General features: G+C 35.5%; 1 protein-coding gene across 1 annotated transcript in view; it reads left to right on the top strand.

Annotated features, from left to right (window-relative positions):
* LOC143245097 (cytosolic carboxypeptidase 6-like) overlaps nucleotides 1-18,231 on the top strand; it is a 367,230-nt gene that overhangs the window by 11,807 nt on the left and 337,192 nt on the right. The window contains exon 2 of the mRNA XM_076490975.1: nucleotides 10,215-10,343. Coding sequence (XP_076347090.1) covers nucleotides 10,215-10,343 — 129 coding nt within the window. The remainder of the gene's footprint in view (nucleotides 1-10,214; nucleotides 10,344-18,231) is intronic.

The raw sequence follows: 18,231 nt of genomic DNA, 5'->3' as shown, positions 1-18,231 counted from the left end.
TAACACAAGGGCATAAATCACAAAGTGGATTATTATGTAATCTACTCCTGTGTTTTTCTTTGCCCCTCACTAGTGGCAGAACGGCACGTTTGCGGACTTACAGCGTTAGAAACCTGGTTTCGATACCCGTTAAGAGTAGAGCACAGGTAGCCCATTTTGTAGATTTGTGCTCAACTAAAATCAAATCTGATTTCGTGAGGTACCAACTTAAGTTATTATTTTAAACCATCATATGATTTAAATCATTTACCTTAAGCCTAAATTTTATAAACCTTTTATAAGATACGTCAATAAGCAATACCTTACATGTTTCACTGTCAGTTATTTTCCTCCATTTGTTTGTAACTATCATTTTTGTAAAATAAGAAATGTAATTTATTTATTAACAAGTCATGTATGTAATACGCAATATATGGAACGATCTTCCTCTGCACATTTACAAGAGTCTGCATAATCTCAAAGTAAAAATAATGTGGTAAACTTGGTTGAAGTAGAACATTTCATAATGCATCCATTTACTTGAAAATAGAAAACGTTATATCCTTATGGTGTGAAATAAGATTATGATGGTACTATCGCTATATATTTAAGTAATAACAACTGCATTCATAACTTCTTTTGTCTAGGTAGAATTAAGCCCTGCATGGCCAAGCGTGTTAAGGCGTTCCAGTCGTAATCTGAAAGTCGCGGGTGCGCATCCCCATCGCGCCAAACAAGCTCGCCCTTTCAGCCGTGGGGGCGTTATAATCTGACAGTCAATTCCACTATTCGTTGGTAAAAGAGTAGCCCAAGAGTTGGCGGTGGGTAGTGATAACTAGTTGCCTTCCCTCTAGTCTTACACTGCTAATTTAGGGACGGCTAGCACAGATAGCCCGCGAGTAACTTTGCGCGAAATTCAAAACAAAGAAACCAGGTAGGATTAATAAGAAATACACGAAAAAAAAAAAAAAACTAGAAAAAAAAGGTAAAAATAAAATAAGGTAATTTTATTGATTTATAATCGGATTTAGATATCAAGTTTTATATTTTTATAATAATAAATATAAATTAAACATTTCAAAGTTAAAGTATTAACAAAAAAAACACCCGCCTACGGGCGGCTGTTTGCCAGTGATTACCAATCGTCGTGTTCAAACCGCATTGAAAAAAACATGAGAAAATTGAACATTTTATAAAGAGGTTTGTTTTTTCTGGAAAGTACTGCACGGAAAAAAATGTTCGGATTTTATTTTTTTTACTGATACGCAACTCATGCATCAAAATGATTCAATGTAGAGAGCTGAAACTTTTCATAAATTTGTCTCATGTAAACTGTAATAATTTTATATGTATTAAAAGTGGTACCGTTTATTGAGAAAAAATTATTTTTTTTAAGAACTCCAATTTCTCAGCACTATGTTTAAAAATTACATCGATAAAAGTATAATCAAACCTACACGTACTGTTCTAGTGAAAGCCATATTCTTGTTGTGAAAAGACTACTTTGGTTGTTGCATGTACCATATTTAATTTTGATGTTGACTGAATCTTGAATACCCAAAGTGTGAACGTTTTTATGAGTGTTTGTTTCTGGTGCTATTCAATAGATGGTGCAGATGTTTTGGTTGTTACACATAGATATTGACATACGTCCATTACGGTAACATAAGCAAGAACTGTATAAACATTTAATTAGCTGTTCAAAATTGACAGCTAATTATTAATTTCAGGTATTTTAAATTTTGAATTAATGTAAATAATATAAATGATATAATTAGAAAATTACCGAAAAGAAACAAATCAAATATATAGTAATTACTTTTAAACATAAAATTGTTAATGGTTTGCAAAGTTGTTTTAAATTTTGCATGATTCCGTACTACAAAGTGTCTGGAATGGCTAAGTGTGTTAAGGCGTTCGACGTGTAATCCGAGGGGCGCAGGTTTGAATCCCGGTTCTACCAAACACGCTCGCCCTTTCAGCCGTGGGGGTGTTATAATTGAGTAGAGCTTTGAAAGATCAAAATAAAAAAATAAAAAATTAAGCATTTAATAGGAAAATGTGAACACGATGAAATTAACCTAAATACCAGCTGTTCAAAAGTTTAAGACTATACTATAACGACGCGTTAATCGTTAAACAAATGAAATTTAGTCATTTGTGTTCAAACATTAGCGTTCTCAATATCTTCTGTGTTACATTGGGTAAAAACATGGCAAAGGCTAAAAAGTTGACAGAGTTTGAATGTGGCAGAATTGTAGAACTGCAAAAGCAAGGTCTCTCTCAACGTCCTATCACTGGTGTGATTGGGCGTGTTAAAACTGCTGTTGCCAATTTCTTAAATGACCCTGAGGGATACGGAACGAGAAGTTCGGGTGGTCGACTCAAGAAAACTTCGCCGGCGTTGAGCAGGAGGATTCGACGGATTGTCCGGCAAGACACCAGCCGATCGTGGAACGTTAAAGCCCTTACGGACGCAGAAACCGTAAACATCTTCAATGGCCACGCTTCCTTCCACACCACGAAACAGCTCGGTTAAATTTTGCTGAGAAGCACCAAGCATGGGATGTAGAAAAGTGAACGAAGGTTTTGTTCTCTGATAAGAAATAATTTAACTTGGATGGTCCAGGTGGCGTCCGACGTTACTGGCACGATAAGGATATCCCACCGGAGACATTTTCTACACGACACAGTGGAGGAGGTTCCATCACGATCTGGGGTGCTTTCTCCTTCCATGGAACAATGGAGCTTCAGGTTATACAGGGATGTCAAACAGCAGGTGTCTACATTGGCATGTTGGAGAGAGCATCCTTATTGACTGAAGGCCCTCTCTTGTGTGGAAATGACTGGATGTTTCAATAGGACAACGCTGCAACCCACAATGCCCGTAGGACAAAGGACTTTTTCATTGTGAATAACGTGATTCTTTTGGACCATCCAGCGTGTTCGCCCGAACTGAACCCCATTGGAAATGTTTGGGGGTGGATGACAAGTGAAGTCTATAGAAATGGACGTCAATTCCAAACAGTGTATGATCTTTCTAAAGCCATCTTCTCTACTTGGAATAACATTCCAGCTAGCCTTCTTAAAATGCTTATATCGACCATGCTAAAGCGAATGTTTGAAGTTATTCGCAATGACGGCCGTGCAGTTCACTACTGAGATCTCTTGTTGCGCATTGTCTACCCTATTTAGGACTTCTTTTTGATATGGTCTTAAACTTTTGACCAGCTAGTATTTAGGCTAATTTCATAGTGTTCACATTTTCCCTACTAAATGCTAAAAAAGTTTTTTTTTTTTATTTTCTCTTTTCTTATTTTCATCTTTCGAAACTCTACTCAAATAAGTGGTTGAGTCTAATAACGTAAAATGCATATTATTTCTTTATGTTCATTGGCCTTAAGATTTTGGTCAGCAGTGTATGTGTAATTATATGTACTTTTTAGATAATTAAGATAAAAATCAAGTGCAGAATTTACCACACGATTGTTGCACCAATGTTTTATCAGATTCTTTACATAAACATATTATTACTAGATATTTAGATATAATAAAATATATCTCTCTACTGGAAATAATGATTTGTTTTTGTTTTTTGAATTTCACACAAAGCTATTCGAGGGCTATCTGTGCTAGCCTCCCTAATTTAGCAGTGTAAGACTAGAGGGAAGACAGCTAGCCATCACTACCCACCGCCAACTCTTGGGCTACTCTTTTACCAAAGAATAGTGGGATTGACCGAACATTATAACGCCCCCACGGCTGAAATGGCGAGCATGTTTGGCGCGACAAGGATGCAATACCGCTACCCTCAGATTACGAGTCGCACGCCTTAACACGCTTGGCCATGCCGGGCCTGGAAATCATGAAGAATGTCTTAAATTCAGAATAGCTACACATTGTGAAAATATAGACATTTCAAATTCTGTAGAAAAATATCGATGACTGTATTCTGAAACTTAATTATTCTTTACATTATTCTCGAATTGTTTAGAATAGAGTATTATATTATTAATGTAATTAAAAATAAATAAGCTTTTAATAATTTAAATAAATATCCAAATAGATTTAACATCTTTCCAATTTAAAACTGGAATCCATTCTGCCTAACGATGAAACAAACTGTAATTTGGATTTTATCTGTAAACATTTTCTGCAAAAGTTTGAAGACACACGACACCCAATTTATTATCACCTGAAATGCTCCCCAGTGGTACAATTGTACGTCTGTGGACTTACATCACTAGAAACTAGGTTTCGATATCCCTGGTGGGAAAGCACAGATAGCTCTTTGGTAACAAACAGCATCTAAAACAAGTTTAATAAAAACTTTGTTGAATTTTTAATCTTCATTACAATCGCTCTCGTTAACCAAATCTCTCCCATTTTAAGAGTGATAGGTGTCTTACCTCTCCCTACCTTAAAACTAAATTTGTAATAAATCACTTTCACCTTTATCACTTAAAAACAGGCAAAATTTAACCTGAAAGTCTTCGTTTTCTTCTTCCTACCAGTGGAGAAACAAACAAATTTTGCTTTAATCGATTTATTCTAAATTTGATACATAGCTGGCATGTATCTTCTTTTAGCTCAACAGTAAATTTGGTTGTAGAAACTCAAGTATTCTCAATAAGCACAAATTACATTAAAATCTCGTAAGTTTTAGCGCTCGTCTGGAAAACAGTTTGCTAATTCGATTGTTTGTTTGGGATTAGGCAGAAAGCTACATAATAGGCTGTGTTCTGCTCACTACGAGTATCGGAACCCGGTTTCTAGCATTGTAAGTCCGTAGATATAACGCTGTTCCACGGGAGAGCCTAATTCGATCGCTCTGAAATGTCTACCTCATGTTAGAGTATTCTTGAAAGTGAACTCTTTTTAATATTATAAAAATTGAACGCCAAATCTGGACGTTATGAGCCAAAAATCACCATCGTGTAAAAATGTTCACACGATTTTTGCGTATTGCTTTGCATCAGACTTCAATCAATCAAACATATAAAAATGCTTCCCGGTACGTGAGTGCTTTCTTTTCCAGCATAATATCACTTTATATAATATATAAAGAAACATTATATCTATTGAAAAACAACTTGGCTGAGAAAGATGTGGACAAAAGAAAGAACTGAAAAAAAAAAGATATGAACTCGACGTTATTGAAGTATTGAAGAAATACATACGAATTTATAATGTATTTAAATTTAATAGGTGCTTGATGATAAATATTCCACACTATATCTGATTGTCAAACATATGTTATTTGGGGTTATTTGTACCAAATGAACACAACAAAGAAGGTGTGATATTTAATGATGAACATCACAGTTGTAAAAAAAAATAGGTGTGGCAAAAAAATGACAAAAAAAGAATTGTCTCAGAAAGATGTGAAATCAGAGTTTGAGGCCAAAATGAGAAAATACTGATTATTAGAATTTTATTTAAACTGTTGTGACTTAACATTCATAATTTTGGAAAATCTATTGAGCATGGATTTCTACTATACAAGAAGTCACATGGATCGCTGTTTTATGTCGGTACGTAGCTAAACATAAAACAGCAGCCGATGTGTTTTCTTTTAGTTGATTAATGTAGTTATAGCCGCTTCCCTATATAAGATCTAGTACTATATGGATATTTTTCGAACCATTCAAGATCCAAATAGTAGCATGGAATGTGAAGACTGGAAGCTATACTAATAACTTGGATTAGGCTTAATATAGTAATAACTTAACTTCTTGGTATTTATGTCCAAACATCATATTGGTTGGATGGAATGTTAACTTCAAGAACAGTTTTGCCGTTTGCTCCATTACTGCCTCGTAAACTAATTATGTTTTTCTTCTTATTGCTTTTATCTTATATATATTTTTTGTGAGCAAACTCCTTCCCACGTCTGGCTGCAAACAGCGAAAGTGGTAAAGAAATGGAATTTTGTGAGCTATAACACCCACATTACGTCGTTATTTTTCTTTCGCTAAACATGTAAGACCTATGAAGTTTAGGCTAAACTGTACCACTAACATAAACTTTATCTTACTTCGGCCGTTATCTCATAAACGAGAACAAAGAAATAGGGCACATTGTAAAATGGCCCACTCTTGTGATTTGTTTCCCGGTGTTGGATATTTGTTTTGCAGCAGCGTTGTGGTTTTCTGTGTTTCATCTCTCCTCCGCTCTCTCTATACAGTTACTTTATATTTCATCTGAAGTTTGGATATGCTGTGTAAAATTTACGCTATCCTTTCTTTTGATGTTACTTGTTTAAAAAAAAAATTGTATGTCACATTTTAATATTTTTTTATTCGAATACATCTAAAATCATGACTTTTGTTTTGTAAGTAACTCCAAGTGAGAGATATACGTGTTAAATTTTAATTTTTTGTTTTGAATTTCGCGCAAAGCTACTCGAGAACTAGAGAACTATCTGCGCTGGCCATTCCTAATTTAACAGTGTTAGACTAGAGGGAAGGCAGCTAGTCACCACCAGCTCTTGGGCGACTCTTTTGCCCACGAATAGTGAGATTGACCAATCACATTATAACGCTCCCACGGCTGAAAGGGCGAGCATGTTTGGTGTGACGAGGATTCGAACCCGTGCCTATCTGATTATAAGTCAAGTGCCTTAACCACTTGGCCATGCCGGGCTTGCCCCAGTAATTCCAATATACGGGTTAAATTACATATGGCTGTATTTCAATTAAAATTTCTTGTTCCTGTTGAGATATTTAGAGTATTGATTATTAAACGTTGTTTGCTGATCAAAGTAATGCTATTTGTAAGTTTCTAGAGTTTTGATAATTTCATACAAATGGAAGTTGGTTCATTAATCTAGGCAATTGTTTTAAGATTTTAAGATAATTCGTTACGAAATATTTACGCAAAGCTACGCAAAGCGTTATAAATGTATTGCTGTCTTTGATTTTAAACTGATAAATTAGGGACAAGACAGCTGGTTTATAATACCTATCGCTAACGTTTGATTTATATCAATTCTGATCAAACTGTTACAAACCACAAACCCTCAGATCCACAGCTTGAGTATACTAAGAACATGGCCATCCACGGCCTACTTGAATAAAATTTAAAGTGATTCACTGCTTTAGGAACTTTTGACTGTTAGCTTTTAAGTTGTTGGTAATTATGTATAAACTACAAGGCATTAGAGTAGTCTGGGGAATTTCACTTCTAAGATTTTTATGTTTGATAAAATAGACGGTGGTTCACTAATCTAAGGAACTCTGTTTTTTGTAAATTTTAGAATATAAATGATCTGATTAAAATACATATAGTTTTATGAATTCAATCACTTCTTCCATCTCGTTAAAGAAATCCTTGTCACATAAAAGGTTTTGTCTTTTTTAACACCTTATCCAAACTATTGCATTTATTCCTAATAGCTACATATGTTCTAACGTTTATGTTGGTTGTTGGATTCTATAGGTATTAAACTTATAACGGTCAAGCTGTATACTGACCAGCGATTGTGGTCTTGAGTTATTACTATCATATTAAATGACACGTTGCTTGACTTGCACTTCTTATTTCCAAGATCTAATAAACTGAGTTACTCTGTGTAATATTTTGTTATACAATGAAATATTAATAGGTTTTTTCATGTGAATAAAAATGATTCATAACGAAGCTAGGCGTCTGGAAAGAAGACTTGGGCTCCCAGTTACATCTACGTGGCTGCTTAGGGCAAACAAGATTTAAGCAAGGACCCAGGTGAGCCTAAAATACGGTATAAATCCGTCCAAAGTCCGATATATAGTGTCTCTCCCGCCACATGCTGCTCGACGTCATTGCTGTTCCAGTTCCATTTGTCTTAATCCGTTCCATCTGATCCAAGCGGCGGGTTAGAAGGAGTTTGTGGAAATTCCATACTGCACCATGCACTGCCTCTGGCTCTCTGCCTTCAGCTTAAGAGTAACAAAACAAAACAGAAAAAAGCGACAGCAGCTTGATGCTTATATAAGAAAAAGTTCATGAACTACCGTTAATTCTTTATAGTATTCTGTTGACTGATGACCAGCGCTTAGCTAGACGCTATGCTTGAAGAATAGAATCTAGTTAGCTGCACCACTAAACTGAACTGCTACTAACAAAATTTTCATACGTCGCCTGCGCTGACAAATAATGTGTTACTTCATTCCATTTAGGTATCGTATTTCTTGATTAATTACCATCCACAATAATTTTTTCTAGATATCATTGTTTTTGGAAACAAAATATTAACCAGAACATGTTCTTGAGAAACGCAATACGCGAAACTAGATTTATCCAATAAAAAAAAAGATGATACAAAAACAAAAGCTTAAAGTTTTCATTAACTTGCCTGGATAACAAATGTTTCCTTTGAAGAGCACATAACCTCGCTTTCAATAATATGACAAAGAGATACACACACTTTATTTAAAATGTTCAAATACACTACTGGCCAAAATCTTAAGGTCAATGAGCATAAATAAAAAATATGCATTTTTCGTTGTTAGACTCAACCACTTATTTGAGTAGAGCTTCGAAAGATAAAAATAAGAAAATGAAAAAAAAAAAAAAAACTTTTTTATCATTTAATAGGAAAAATGTGAACACTATGAAATTAGCCTAATACTAGCTGGTCAAAAGTGTAAGACCAAACCAAAAAGAAGTCCTAAACAGGGTATGAAATGCTCAACAAGAGGTCTCAGTAGTGAGTTTCACGGCCGTCATTGCGAATACCTTCAAACATTCGCTTTGGTATGGTCGATATAAGCGTTTGCAGAAGGGTGGTTGGAATGTGGTGAAGATGGCTTCACGAAGATCATGCACTGTTTGGAACTGACGTCCATTTCTATAGACTTCCTTGCCATCCAGTCCCAAAAATCTTCAATGGGATTCAGTTTGGACGAACACGCTGGATGGTCCAAAAGAATCACATTATTCTCCATGAAAAAGTCCTTTGTCCTGCGGACATTGTGGATTGCAGCGTTGTCATGCTGAAAGATCCAGTCATTTCCACACAAGCGAGGGCCTTCAGTCAATAAGGATGCTCTCTTTAACATGCCAATGTAGCCAGCCGCTGTTTAATGCCCCTGTATAACCTGAAGCTCCATTGTTTCATGGAAGGAGAAAGCACCCCAGATCATGATGGAACCTCCTCTACTGTGTCGTGTAGAAAATGTTTCTGGTGGGATATCCTTATCGTGGCAGTAACGTTGGAAGCCACCTGGACCATCCAAGTTAAATTTCTTTCTCATCAGAGAACAAAACCTTCTTCCACTTTTCTGCGTCCCATGTTTGGTGCTTCTCAGCAAAGTTTAACCGATCTGTTTCGTGGTGTGTAAGGAAGCGTGGTCTTTGAAGACGTTAACGGTTTTTTAAAACCTTTCTCTCGTAGTTGTCGTCTTATTGTTCTTCAGCTGCATTCTGAGTCCGTAAGGGCCTTCAACGATTGGCTGGAGTCTTACCGGTCAACCCGTCGAATCCTCCTGCTCAACGCCGGCGAAATTTTCTTGGGCCTACCACTTGCAATTTTCGTTCCCTATCCCTCAGGGTTTTTAAGAAATTTGCAACAACAATTTTACTACGCCTAATCTCACCAGCGATGGAATGTTGAGAGAGACCTTGCTTTTGCAGTTCGACAATTCTGCCACGTTCAAACTCTGTCAACGTTTTAGCCTTTGTCATGTTTTTACCCGATGTAACACAGGAGCTGTCAGTGGAGGATGTTGACAACGTTAATGCTTGAACACAAATGACTAAATTTCGTTACGTGTTTACCGATTAAAGCTTCGTTTCAGTATGGTTTTAAACTTTTGACCAGCAAGTATTTCGGCTAATTTCATAGTGTTCACATTTTCCCTATTAAATGCTAAAAGTTTTTTTTCCCTTTTCTTATTTTTATCTTTCGAAGCTCTACTTAAATAAGTGGTTGAGTCTAATAACGAAAAATACATATTTTTTCTTTATGCTCATTGGCCAGCAGTGTAGATTTGCACATTTACATATTTATATGTAAGATTAGTGTTACTTTTTTGTTTTTCCAATGAATGTTTGTTTGTGTATTTCCTTATAGTAAATCCACATCCGACTATTTGCTGAGCCTATCGAGGAAAATCAAACCCCTGATTTTAACGTTGTAAATTCATAGACATACCTCTGTATTAGCGGGGACTTTCTAATAAATACACACACGGCTTCAAACGAATTTAGGATAACAAGTACATATAATATTTGTTTGTTTGTTTTTCCTCCAGACACTAGCAGTAGCGACGGTGAGAACGCCGGAGAAGTTCGAAACGTCATGCGTCAGGTCATGAGACCTCCAGGTCATAGTGGAAAAGCTAAGAAAGGGCATTTAGTGTTCGACGCTTCATTTGAGGGAGGTAAGTGAAAACAGAAGTGGAATCAGATGAGCTAAACACGTTTTTAAGATTGCAAATATAAAAATGTGGAAATTTAAATTATGTCATTTTAAAATTTCTAAAACTTTAAAAGTGGACAATATTTCTTACTTTTGTAACGTTTGTTGTAGAACCTAAACTTCTTTCTGTATAGTTTTTCTTTTTAACCTGTGATATATCTTTTTGACTCCCTATTGCACAAGTCCTACCTGTTCTCGAAACTTGTAGAGAATTCTTGAAAGTGTAGAAATCAACAATGCTCATTTGACGAAAGCGTGTAAGAATATTGTTGAAAGTGATACAAACTCGCACGATTTGTAAAAAAGTAACGCACCAAGATAAGAGAAGACAATATTATTGGACAGCTACAGTTAGTGTTTTATAGCCCTAGGAAAATATAACTGTGATTAGCGTCTATTAATCGGAAAACTATAGAATTTGACCAGGAACGCTGCAGATTTAGAAGATTACAAACTGTTCAACTTCAGTGAATTACTTCAGACATTGTTACCTCTATGAGAGCAACAGATATCTTTCCTAGAAGGAGTGAACTTTTAACCGGTGTGAGGCTATCCAAGAAAGTCGTCATTAGCTCAAGTAAAGTGCAAGGCCCGGCATGGTCAGGTGGTTAAAACGCTCAACTCGTAATCCAAGGATCGCAGCTTCAAATCCCCGTCTCACCAAACACGCTCTCCTTTTCAACCCTGGGAGTGTTATAATGATGACTATCAATTCCACTATTCGTTGATAAAAGAGTAACTTAAGAGTGGGCAGTAGTGTTGATGACTAGCTGCCTTCCCTCTTGTCCTACATTGCTTTGAGCGAAAATTCAAAAGAAACAATCAAACAGCGAGGTGCAACAACTTGGATTGTCGATAAAATATTTAGTTCCACACCATATATATGATTCTATGTTATCTGTAAGTTATAACTATCTATTGTAATAACTATTAGTAATGACCGTTATTTCAAATTGCATCATTTTTATGTTTGTACGTTAAAATACATTTGTGTTAAAAAGAAATTGTATGTATCAATATTGTTAACAAATAGCATAAACTCAACACATATTAACATTTAATCAATTAATTAAGCTGAAATTCAAATTTCCAGTTACTTGAAGTAGTAATACGTTAACATATATAATATAACAAATCGGGGACTCATTTGAAATAAAATAATAATACGTAAGTTATCTGTGTTCAGAAAAGAAAAAAAAAAGTTTGAGTCCGAGAACTGTATTTCGTGTAAGAACATGAAACTACAGATCATAAAGATACTACACCCAGAGGTGTCATTTAGGTAGAATTTGAACAGTTGTTAAAGAGCATAGGAAATACTTAGAACAAATTTTCCAAAAATGGGGCGATTTTTGCACTTAAACCTTAAAAACTCAAGACCATCAGGAACCAACCTCCTTCGATATTCAACAAAAGTTATCCTAAGTTTTAAATCTTAGATGGCCGTACCGACCATACCTGACCAATATATTTATAATACGTTATTTACAACTATTTTGTACATCGAAATTTGTTACAAATATTTGATGTATTAGTTTTAATACAGCGCCACCTGAAATATATTTTCTTGTTTTTGGAACGAAACTCATTGGCGAAACGACAAGGTCATAAACCTCAAACTTAGCTAATTTTAATTTGGAAATGTTGACAAGAGGAAAGGCATCCATCAGAAACACTCGCCGCCTACGCGACTACCACCCTTTTCTAACAGCAGAAACGGCTGTCACGGTTATGACGTTCCATAGCTAAAGCTTCAAACCATGCTCAGTGACATATCACAGCTCGAACCGTAAATTTTCTCCTTCGCAACCCTTTTTGCTAAGAATTTAGTCACGTTCGGCACAATGACTTAAAAAAAAAAGATGGAAGCCAGGTCACAGAGTAGCTGATACGTTTACAGGTTACTGGTATTACTTTTCCGCTAATAAGCCATAGAAAAGAACTCCTGTTAACAAATATAAAATTGTCTTAACATTAGCATTTAATACCAGTGTGTATTATTATATTTAAATAGTTTTCATTATGCACCTTGTTGGTTATTTACTACCGATTTTGACGTTTTAGTTTGCACCGAAACTACACAGTTTAAAACAACAAAAATTACTTCAGGGTCTGTAATGTTACAAAAATACAGAGACATTTTTCGTTTAGTTGATTTATAACGGGCGGCCCGGCATGGCGAGGTGGGTTAAGACGTTCGACTCGTAATCTGAGGGTCGCGGGTTCCAATCCCGGTCGCACTAACCATGCTCGTCCTTTCAGCCATGGGGGCGTTATAATGTGACGGTCAATCCCACTCTTCGTTGGTAAAAGAGTAGTCCAAAAGTTGGCGGTGGGTGGTGATGACTAGCTGCCTTCCCTCTTGTCTTATACTACTAAATTAGGGACGGCTAGCGCAAATAGCCCTCGTGTGCTTTGCACGATTTACAACGATGCTACATTTTTGGGTTTAATTAGGTCCACTTTATCTTCTATCATAATACCATCATTATACTTGATTAACGGGTAACCCTTGTATACTGTGTACAATAGGAAGTGCATAAGATGGAAGGAGCATACAGGGGGCTTCGTTGCCAGATAACATTATAACTTTGTCATTTCGGTGAACGTAATGCTGTAGATTCTGTCTGTATGATATGTGAACATGTGTTTAAATGATATACATATATACGTGTATGTGTGTTTAATTGAAGTGACCCTACCATTTACATTTTTGCCTCCCAGATCTGGTGCATAACCTAAAACTTTGACATAGTTATTGTGTGTAAAAGACTGATGGACACATACCTACCACATTAACAAATGTAAAATAGGCTAGTATGTTTCTCTCCTACACCGACTTAAATATGTTTATTTGTTTTTGAATGCCGCGCAAAGCTACACGAGGGCTATATGCGCTTGCTGTCCTTAATTTAACAGTGTAATACTAGAGGGAAGGTAGCTAGTGATCACCATCCACCGCCAACAATTCTTTTGCCAACGAATATTGGGACTGACCGTAACATTATAACGCCCCCCCCAGCTCAAAGGACCAGGATGTTTGGTGTGATGGGGATTTGAACCTACGACTCTCAGGTTGCGACTGCTTTAATCACCTGGCCATGGCGGGTAAGTGTATTAATATTTTAGGTGGGTGGTTGTAGAAATTTAGATTTCAAAACATTGAGTATTTATATACGCTATATCCCAGACTACCATACACCCCAGAAACGTTATATTTACACATAATTTAAATCCAGAAAAATTGCCTGTTTGCATTATCTGTACGTGAAGCATGTCTGTAGGTTAGACTAAAATGCTGAGCGTACGTGTACGTGCTATGGACTACTAAATATTGTATGTAGTTCAGTAAATTCTAGAATAAAAATATCATCTACCTGTCTGTAACAGACAATAAAGATCTGTATAATGTAGACTCAGAAACGTTGGACGTGTATATAATCTTCGCTCAAAAACTTCTGCATATTATATATAGCTTAGTATATTATAGAGTGAAAAATATTAGGTGTGTCTGTATAGCGCCAACAATAAAAATCTGTGAATAATGTAAGCTCGTTACCATTCATTGTGTCATGGTTTATAGCTCGTCAATGCTTCATAGTTATTTGTCCTCCCTAATTTCGCAGTGCAAGACTAGAAAGAAGGCAAATAGTCATCACCACCCACCGCCATCTTTTGGGCTACATTTTACCAACGAATAGTAGAATTGATCATCACATTGTAATGCCCCCACGGCTGAAAGGGCGATCATCTTTGGTGTGACAGGGATTCGTACCTGTAACCCTTAGATTACAAGTCGAGCGCCTTAACCACCTGGCCATGCCGGGCCCTTCATAGTTATATGTAACTGGACTTAAAGAGATAGAATTTAACTAAGTGCATCTTCAATAATTTGTTTGTTTGTTGTTAAATATAAACTTACACAATGGGTTGTTTGCATTTTAACCACTGCGAGTATCGAAACCTGGTTTGTAGCGTTATCAGCTCTCACTCTTTTTCAAGATAATTTCACGATCACTTGTGGTGTTAAATGTACGTTTAGCAGTCTATTTCACACAATTCTGTGCTGTTGATCGTTTTGATATGGTACTGTCAAACAAATACTTTTTACTAGATTTCAAAATATACATATAAGACTGTAGCAATATAAAAAAAATACTTATCTTTCAAGAACAAACACGTATCTTTCAACAGTTTGACTTCAGTGGATATAACACCTATCTTGCAACGAACCTCTTTCAGAGGATAAAACTTTATCTTGCAACAAATCTATTTCAATGAATGAAACGCTTATCTTTCAACATTACCATTTCAATGAATGGAATTCATATCTTGCAACATGATCCATTTTTCGTATTTCACTGTGTGGCATCCATTTTTCGTATTTCACTGTGTGGCAACTAGCATCTGCTGAAGTGGTAAGGTTACCAACGTTATTATCTTTATTTTTTAATCTACTTCGGTCTCTGTTGGCGGAGCAAGAAAGATATTTTGAGGATAAAATCGGTTTCTATAAAACATCACGTTAAAAACATCTGTAGTGAAGGAGTACTAATTATTAAATACACAGTAGATTGAAAAGACTTCGTGAGTTGGGATGGTTTACATCTCATTTAAAATATTTCTTTGTATTGTATTGTACAGAACAGTAGTATTGAATTTTAGCATTTTATGCACTCCACGTTAGCTAATAAGCTATAATTATAAACGAAAGATTTTTCTGCTCAAAGACTTGAGGTTGAGGAAAGATAAAGTACATTTGTTATTGCTTACAGATGTCTTATAATGAATGAACTCAGAGAAATATGCTACAAAATACCTGCATTCTTACATGACATAGAACTATATGCGAAATATAATTATTATATAAAAAATATACATATGATGATGTGATTGGTTCCAATATGTTATTAATCATGGTACGTATTATCAAGTGTAGTTATTATTGTAGCTTTGCCTGTTTTTACCAATTGCAATAACAAGTTGTCTTTTTTCCTTTTTTTAACCAATAAACAGCGACCTTTCAACGCTGCATCTATTAGGACAGTCAAAACCCATCTTATTGTGAATGAAAAACCATTGAATACTCTTTCTCATTTCATTGACAGTATTAAAGGACTTAGTTTAACCAGTTACTTATAATGTATTAATTGGTTGAAGAGAATAAATTCCTCTGTGGTGGCCAGGTATCCTAGTGTTTAGTATGTCGGACTGATTTGGTTTGATTTGAATTTCGCGCAAAGCTACACAAGAGCTATCTTCGCTAACCTTCCTAATTTAGCAATGTAAGGCTAGAGGGAAGGCAGTTAGTCATCACGACCCACTGCCAACACTTTTACCAACGAATAATAGGATTAACGCTGAAAGAGCGAGCATGTTTGGTGCAGCGGAGATTCGAACCCGCGACTCTCGGATTACGGGCCTGTCGGACTGAACTCGAGGGTCTTGTGTTGTTTTGTGTGTGTATTGTTGCTGCAAAAATTGCGCTCTGTATTTATGGGTTATGATTGTATTGTAGGAGTAATGGTTAAGTACCATTATGTTATTCGTTTAGAGCAGCTCAAAAATGGCGGTGGGTGCTTTTGACAAGCTGTATTCTAACTGATCTATCAGTTACGAAATTTGGGATGATTAGCACATATATTCCTTGTGTAGCTTTACTGGAAGATCTCAAACAAGCAATCAATTTGCATTAAAAAAGTTAAAAAGAAGTGCTGTAAATGTGGGCATGAGTCTCCCTTTTCTTCATTTTGAGCCATAACAAACGGTTAACAAAGAGAGAGTTTGCAACCTACCGTTGCTGGGCCTATAACCTAAGAAGGTGAAAAATTGTTTTGCGCTTATCAATAAAAGTGTTAATACCATACCAGCCGTTCTGAGATACAAAGCACTGATAACCTGATAAGCTTATAGTTTTTCTAGCTTTTTAATTCTGTTCTCGAATAAATAGGATTATAGATTTAAGCAACTAAAGAAGATAATAACAAATTTTGAGCTACACTAAAAACTGTTAAATACACGATTGTGTTTATCGGCTAAATTTTATTACAAAATAAATAAACGCTTTACCGAAGTAGTTTTTTTTCATCAAAAGCTGTGCCTCTGGGTGTTATAAAATCTCCAAGTGTTTATCGTACGACAATACACCAAACACAAGCTGCAAAACTGGCACCACCTCTGGTGCATTAAACCTTTGTGCCATATTGTCACACGTACGATGTTTTACTTCCATATGGTGTGACATCGTGTTCACTTCGTAAACTTTTATAGGCCTTATGGTTATTAAAATATCAACAGCCCAAGGGTTGGTATGCGGTTGGTTTCCACATTAACTTTATGGCCATAGAATATTCGATGTTGAACATTAATATAAAAACGATCCGCTGTGTTTGAATGTGTTTTATTGATTTTCCTTCACTTTTGAAGTTCACACGTAATACTAAAGGCACACATGAAGTAGAATGTTTCTTGTAGCTCACAACGAAAGTGGTTTAAACTGTACAAAATGCAAAGCTGTTACATTAGTTAGTGTTATTTGATAAATTAAAAATGCAAGCAATTTATGGGAAGAAATCCTTATTTAGTTTGTGATACACAAAATTAAAATTACTCTTAGGATTTAATAAAACGTTATGTTGAAAACTTCTAAATTAAAGGCTAAATGAAAGCTTTATGATTGAAAAAATATATATTTTAAATCCCTGAAACCTAAATTATAGTATGTATTGCTGTTTTTTGTTATCTGAACCGTAAAATAATTTTTGAAATTAACTGAAGGAGACTGCCAATCATTTGAACTAACTGTACGATAAGTTTTTTGTTTTTTTTCATTTATAAACGTACTGTTGTGTGCGGTTCTCGTTGCGAAGAGCATTCAACTGCAAGACCCCACCAATTAACAGTAACTTTTAATGCGTTACCCCAAATCCCTGCAATTCGAAAACGGAAATGATTATATGTATACTTGACTTACATCTCTGTACAGTTAAACGACTGAATCACAGCATAAAGACTTGTGCATCTATTGATTGAAAACGAAATCTAAAAGACGAGTCCCTGGCTTGTGGTATCACAGAACCATGCAGTTTCTGGTTGGGAAACACAGACACAACTGTAGGGAATAATAATCAAAATAAGAAGAATAAAAATAGAATGTGAAATCATAAAATAGTAAACTGTTACCATGGAAATGGTAAAGAAATACAGGAGCTCTGAAACTCGAGCACACTTTTTACACGAGGCTCGTACGAATAAAGAAAGTCGTAAAAACGTATTTATGCCTTACAGCTGTCACGCAAACCTTTAAGTAAACAGTGAAACATATGTGTATTATTAATACGGTACCATAAGTACAGAGATTAAGTTTTAGAAATGACATATACTCGAATTTCTTTTCTTGGCCTCGAGAAATAATGATTTTGAAACTTAATCTTCGAAATCAGCTTTACAAACAACTTAACGAAGGTTAACAAATTTTAGAATTGTTACTGACAGAAAAAGAAAAAAATATTCAAGTTTTCTACACAGTGATAAAATAATATTGTGTGGAATTGAAACAACAGCGGATATTTTCGTGTTTATTGATGCTGGTAGTTTATAAACTATCCAGAACTATTGTATTCTTTATATCATCATTTGGTTATTAACTTTCTTCGAAGTTTTCATAAGTCCTAATCAATTAACCTCGTGAAAACTTCGTACTCGTGAACAGTATTTGGTGTATGAGATTATTGTTCTATTTGGTTTGAAAATGAATTACTGATTAACATACCAACGTATTGATTAATATGTAATATCCGGATATTAGAAATAACTATTTTTATTCAAGGAAGTCAGGTTGCATAGAATTA

Source organism: Tachypleus tridentatus, chromosome 2, assembly GCF_004210375.1.
Source record: "Tachypleus tridentatus isolate NWPU-2018 chromosome 2, ASM421037v1, whole genome shotgun sequence".
Lineage (NCBI taxonomy): Eukaryota > Metazoa > Arthropoda > Merostomata > Xiphosura > Limulidae > Tachypleus > Tachypleus tridentatus.
This window is presented reverse-complemented; position numbering and strand designations above follow the sequence as displayed.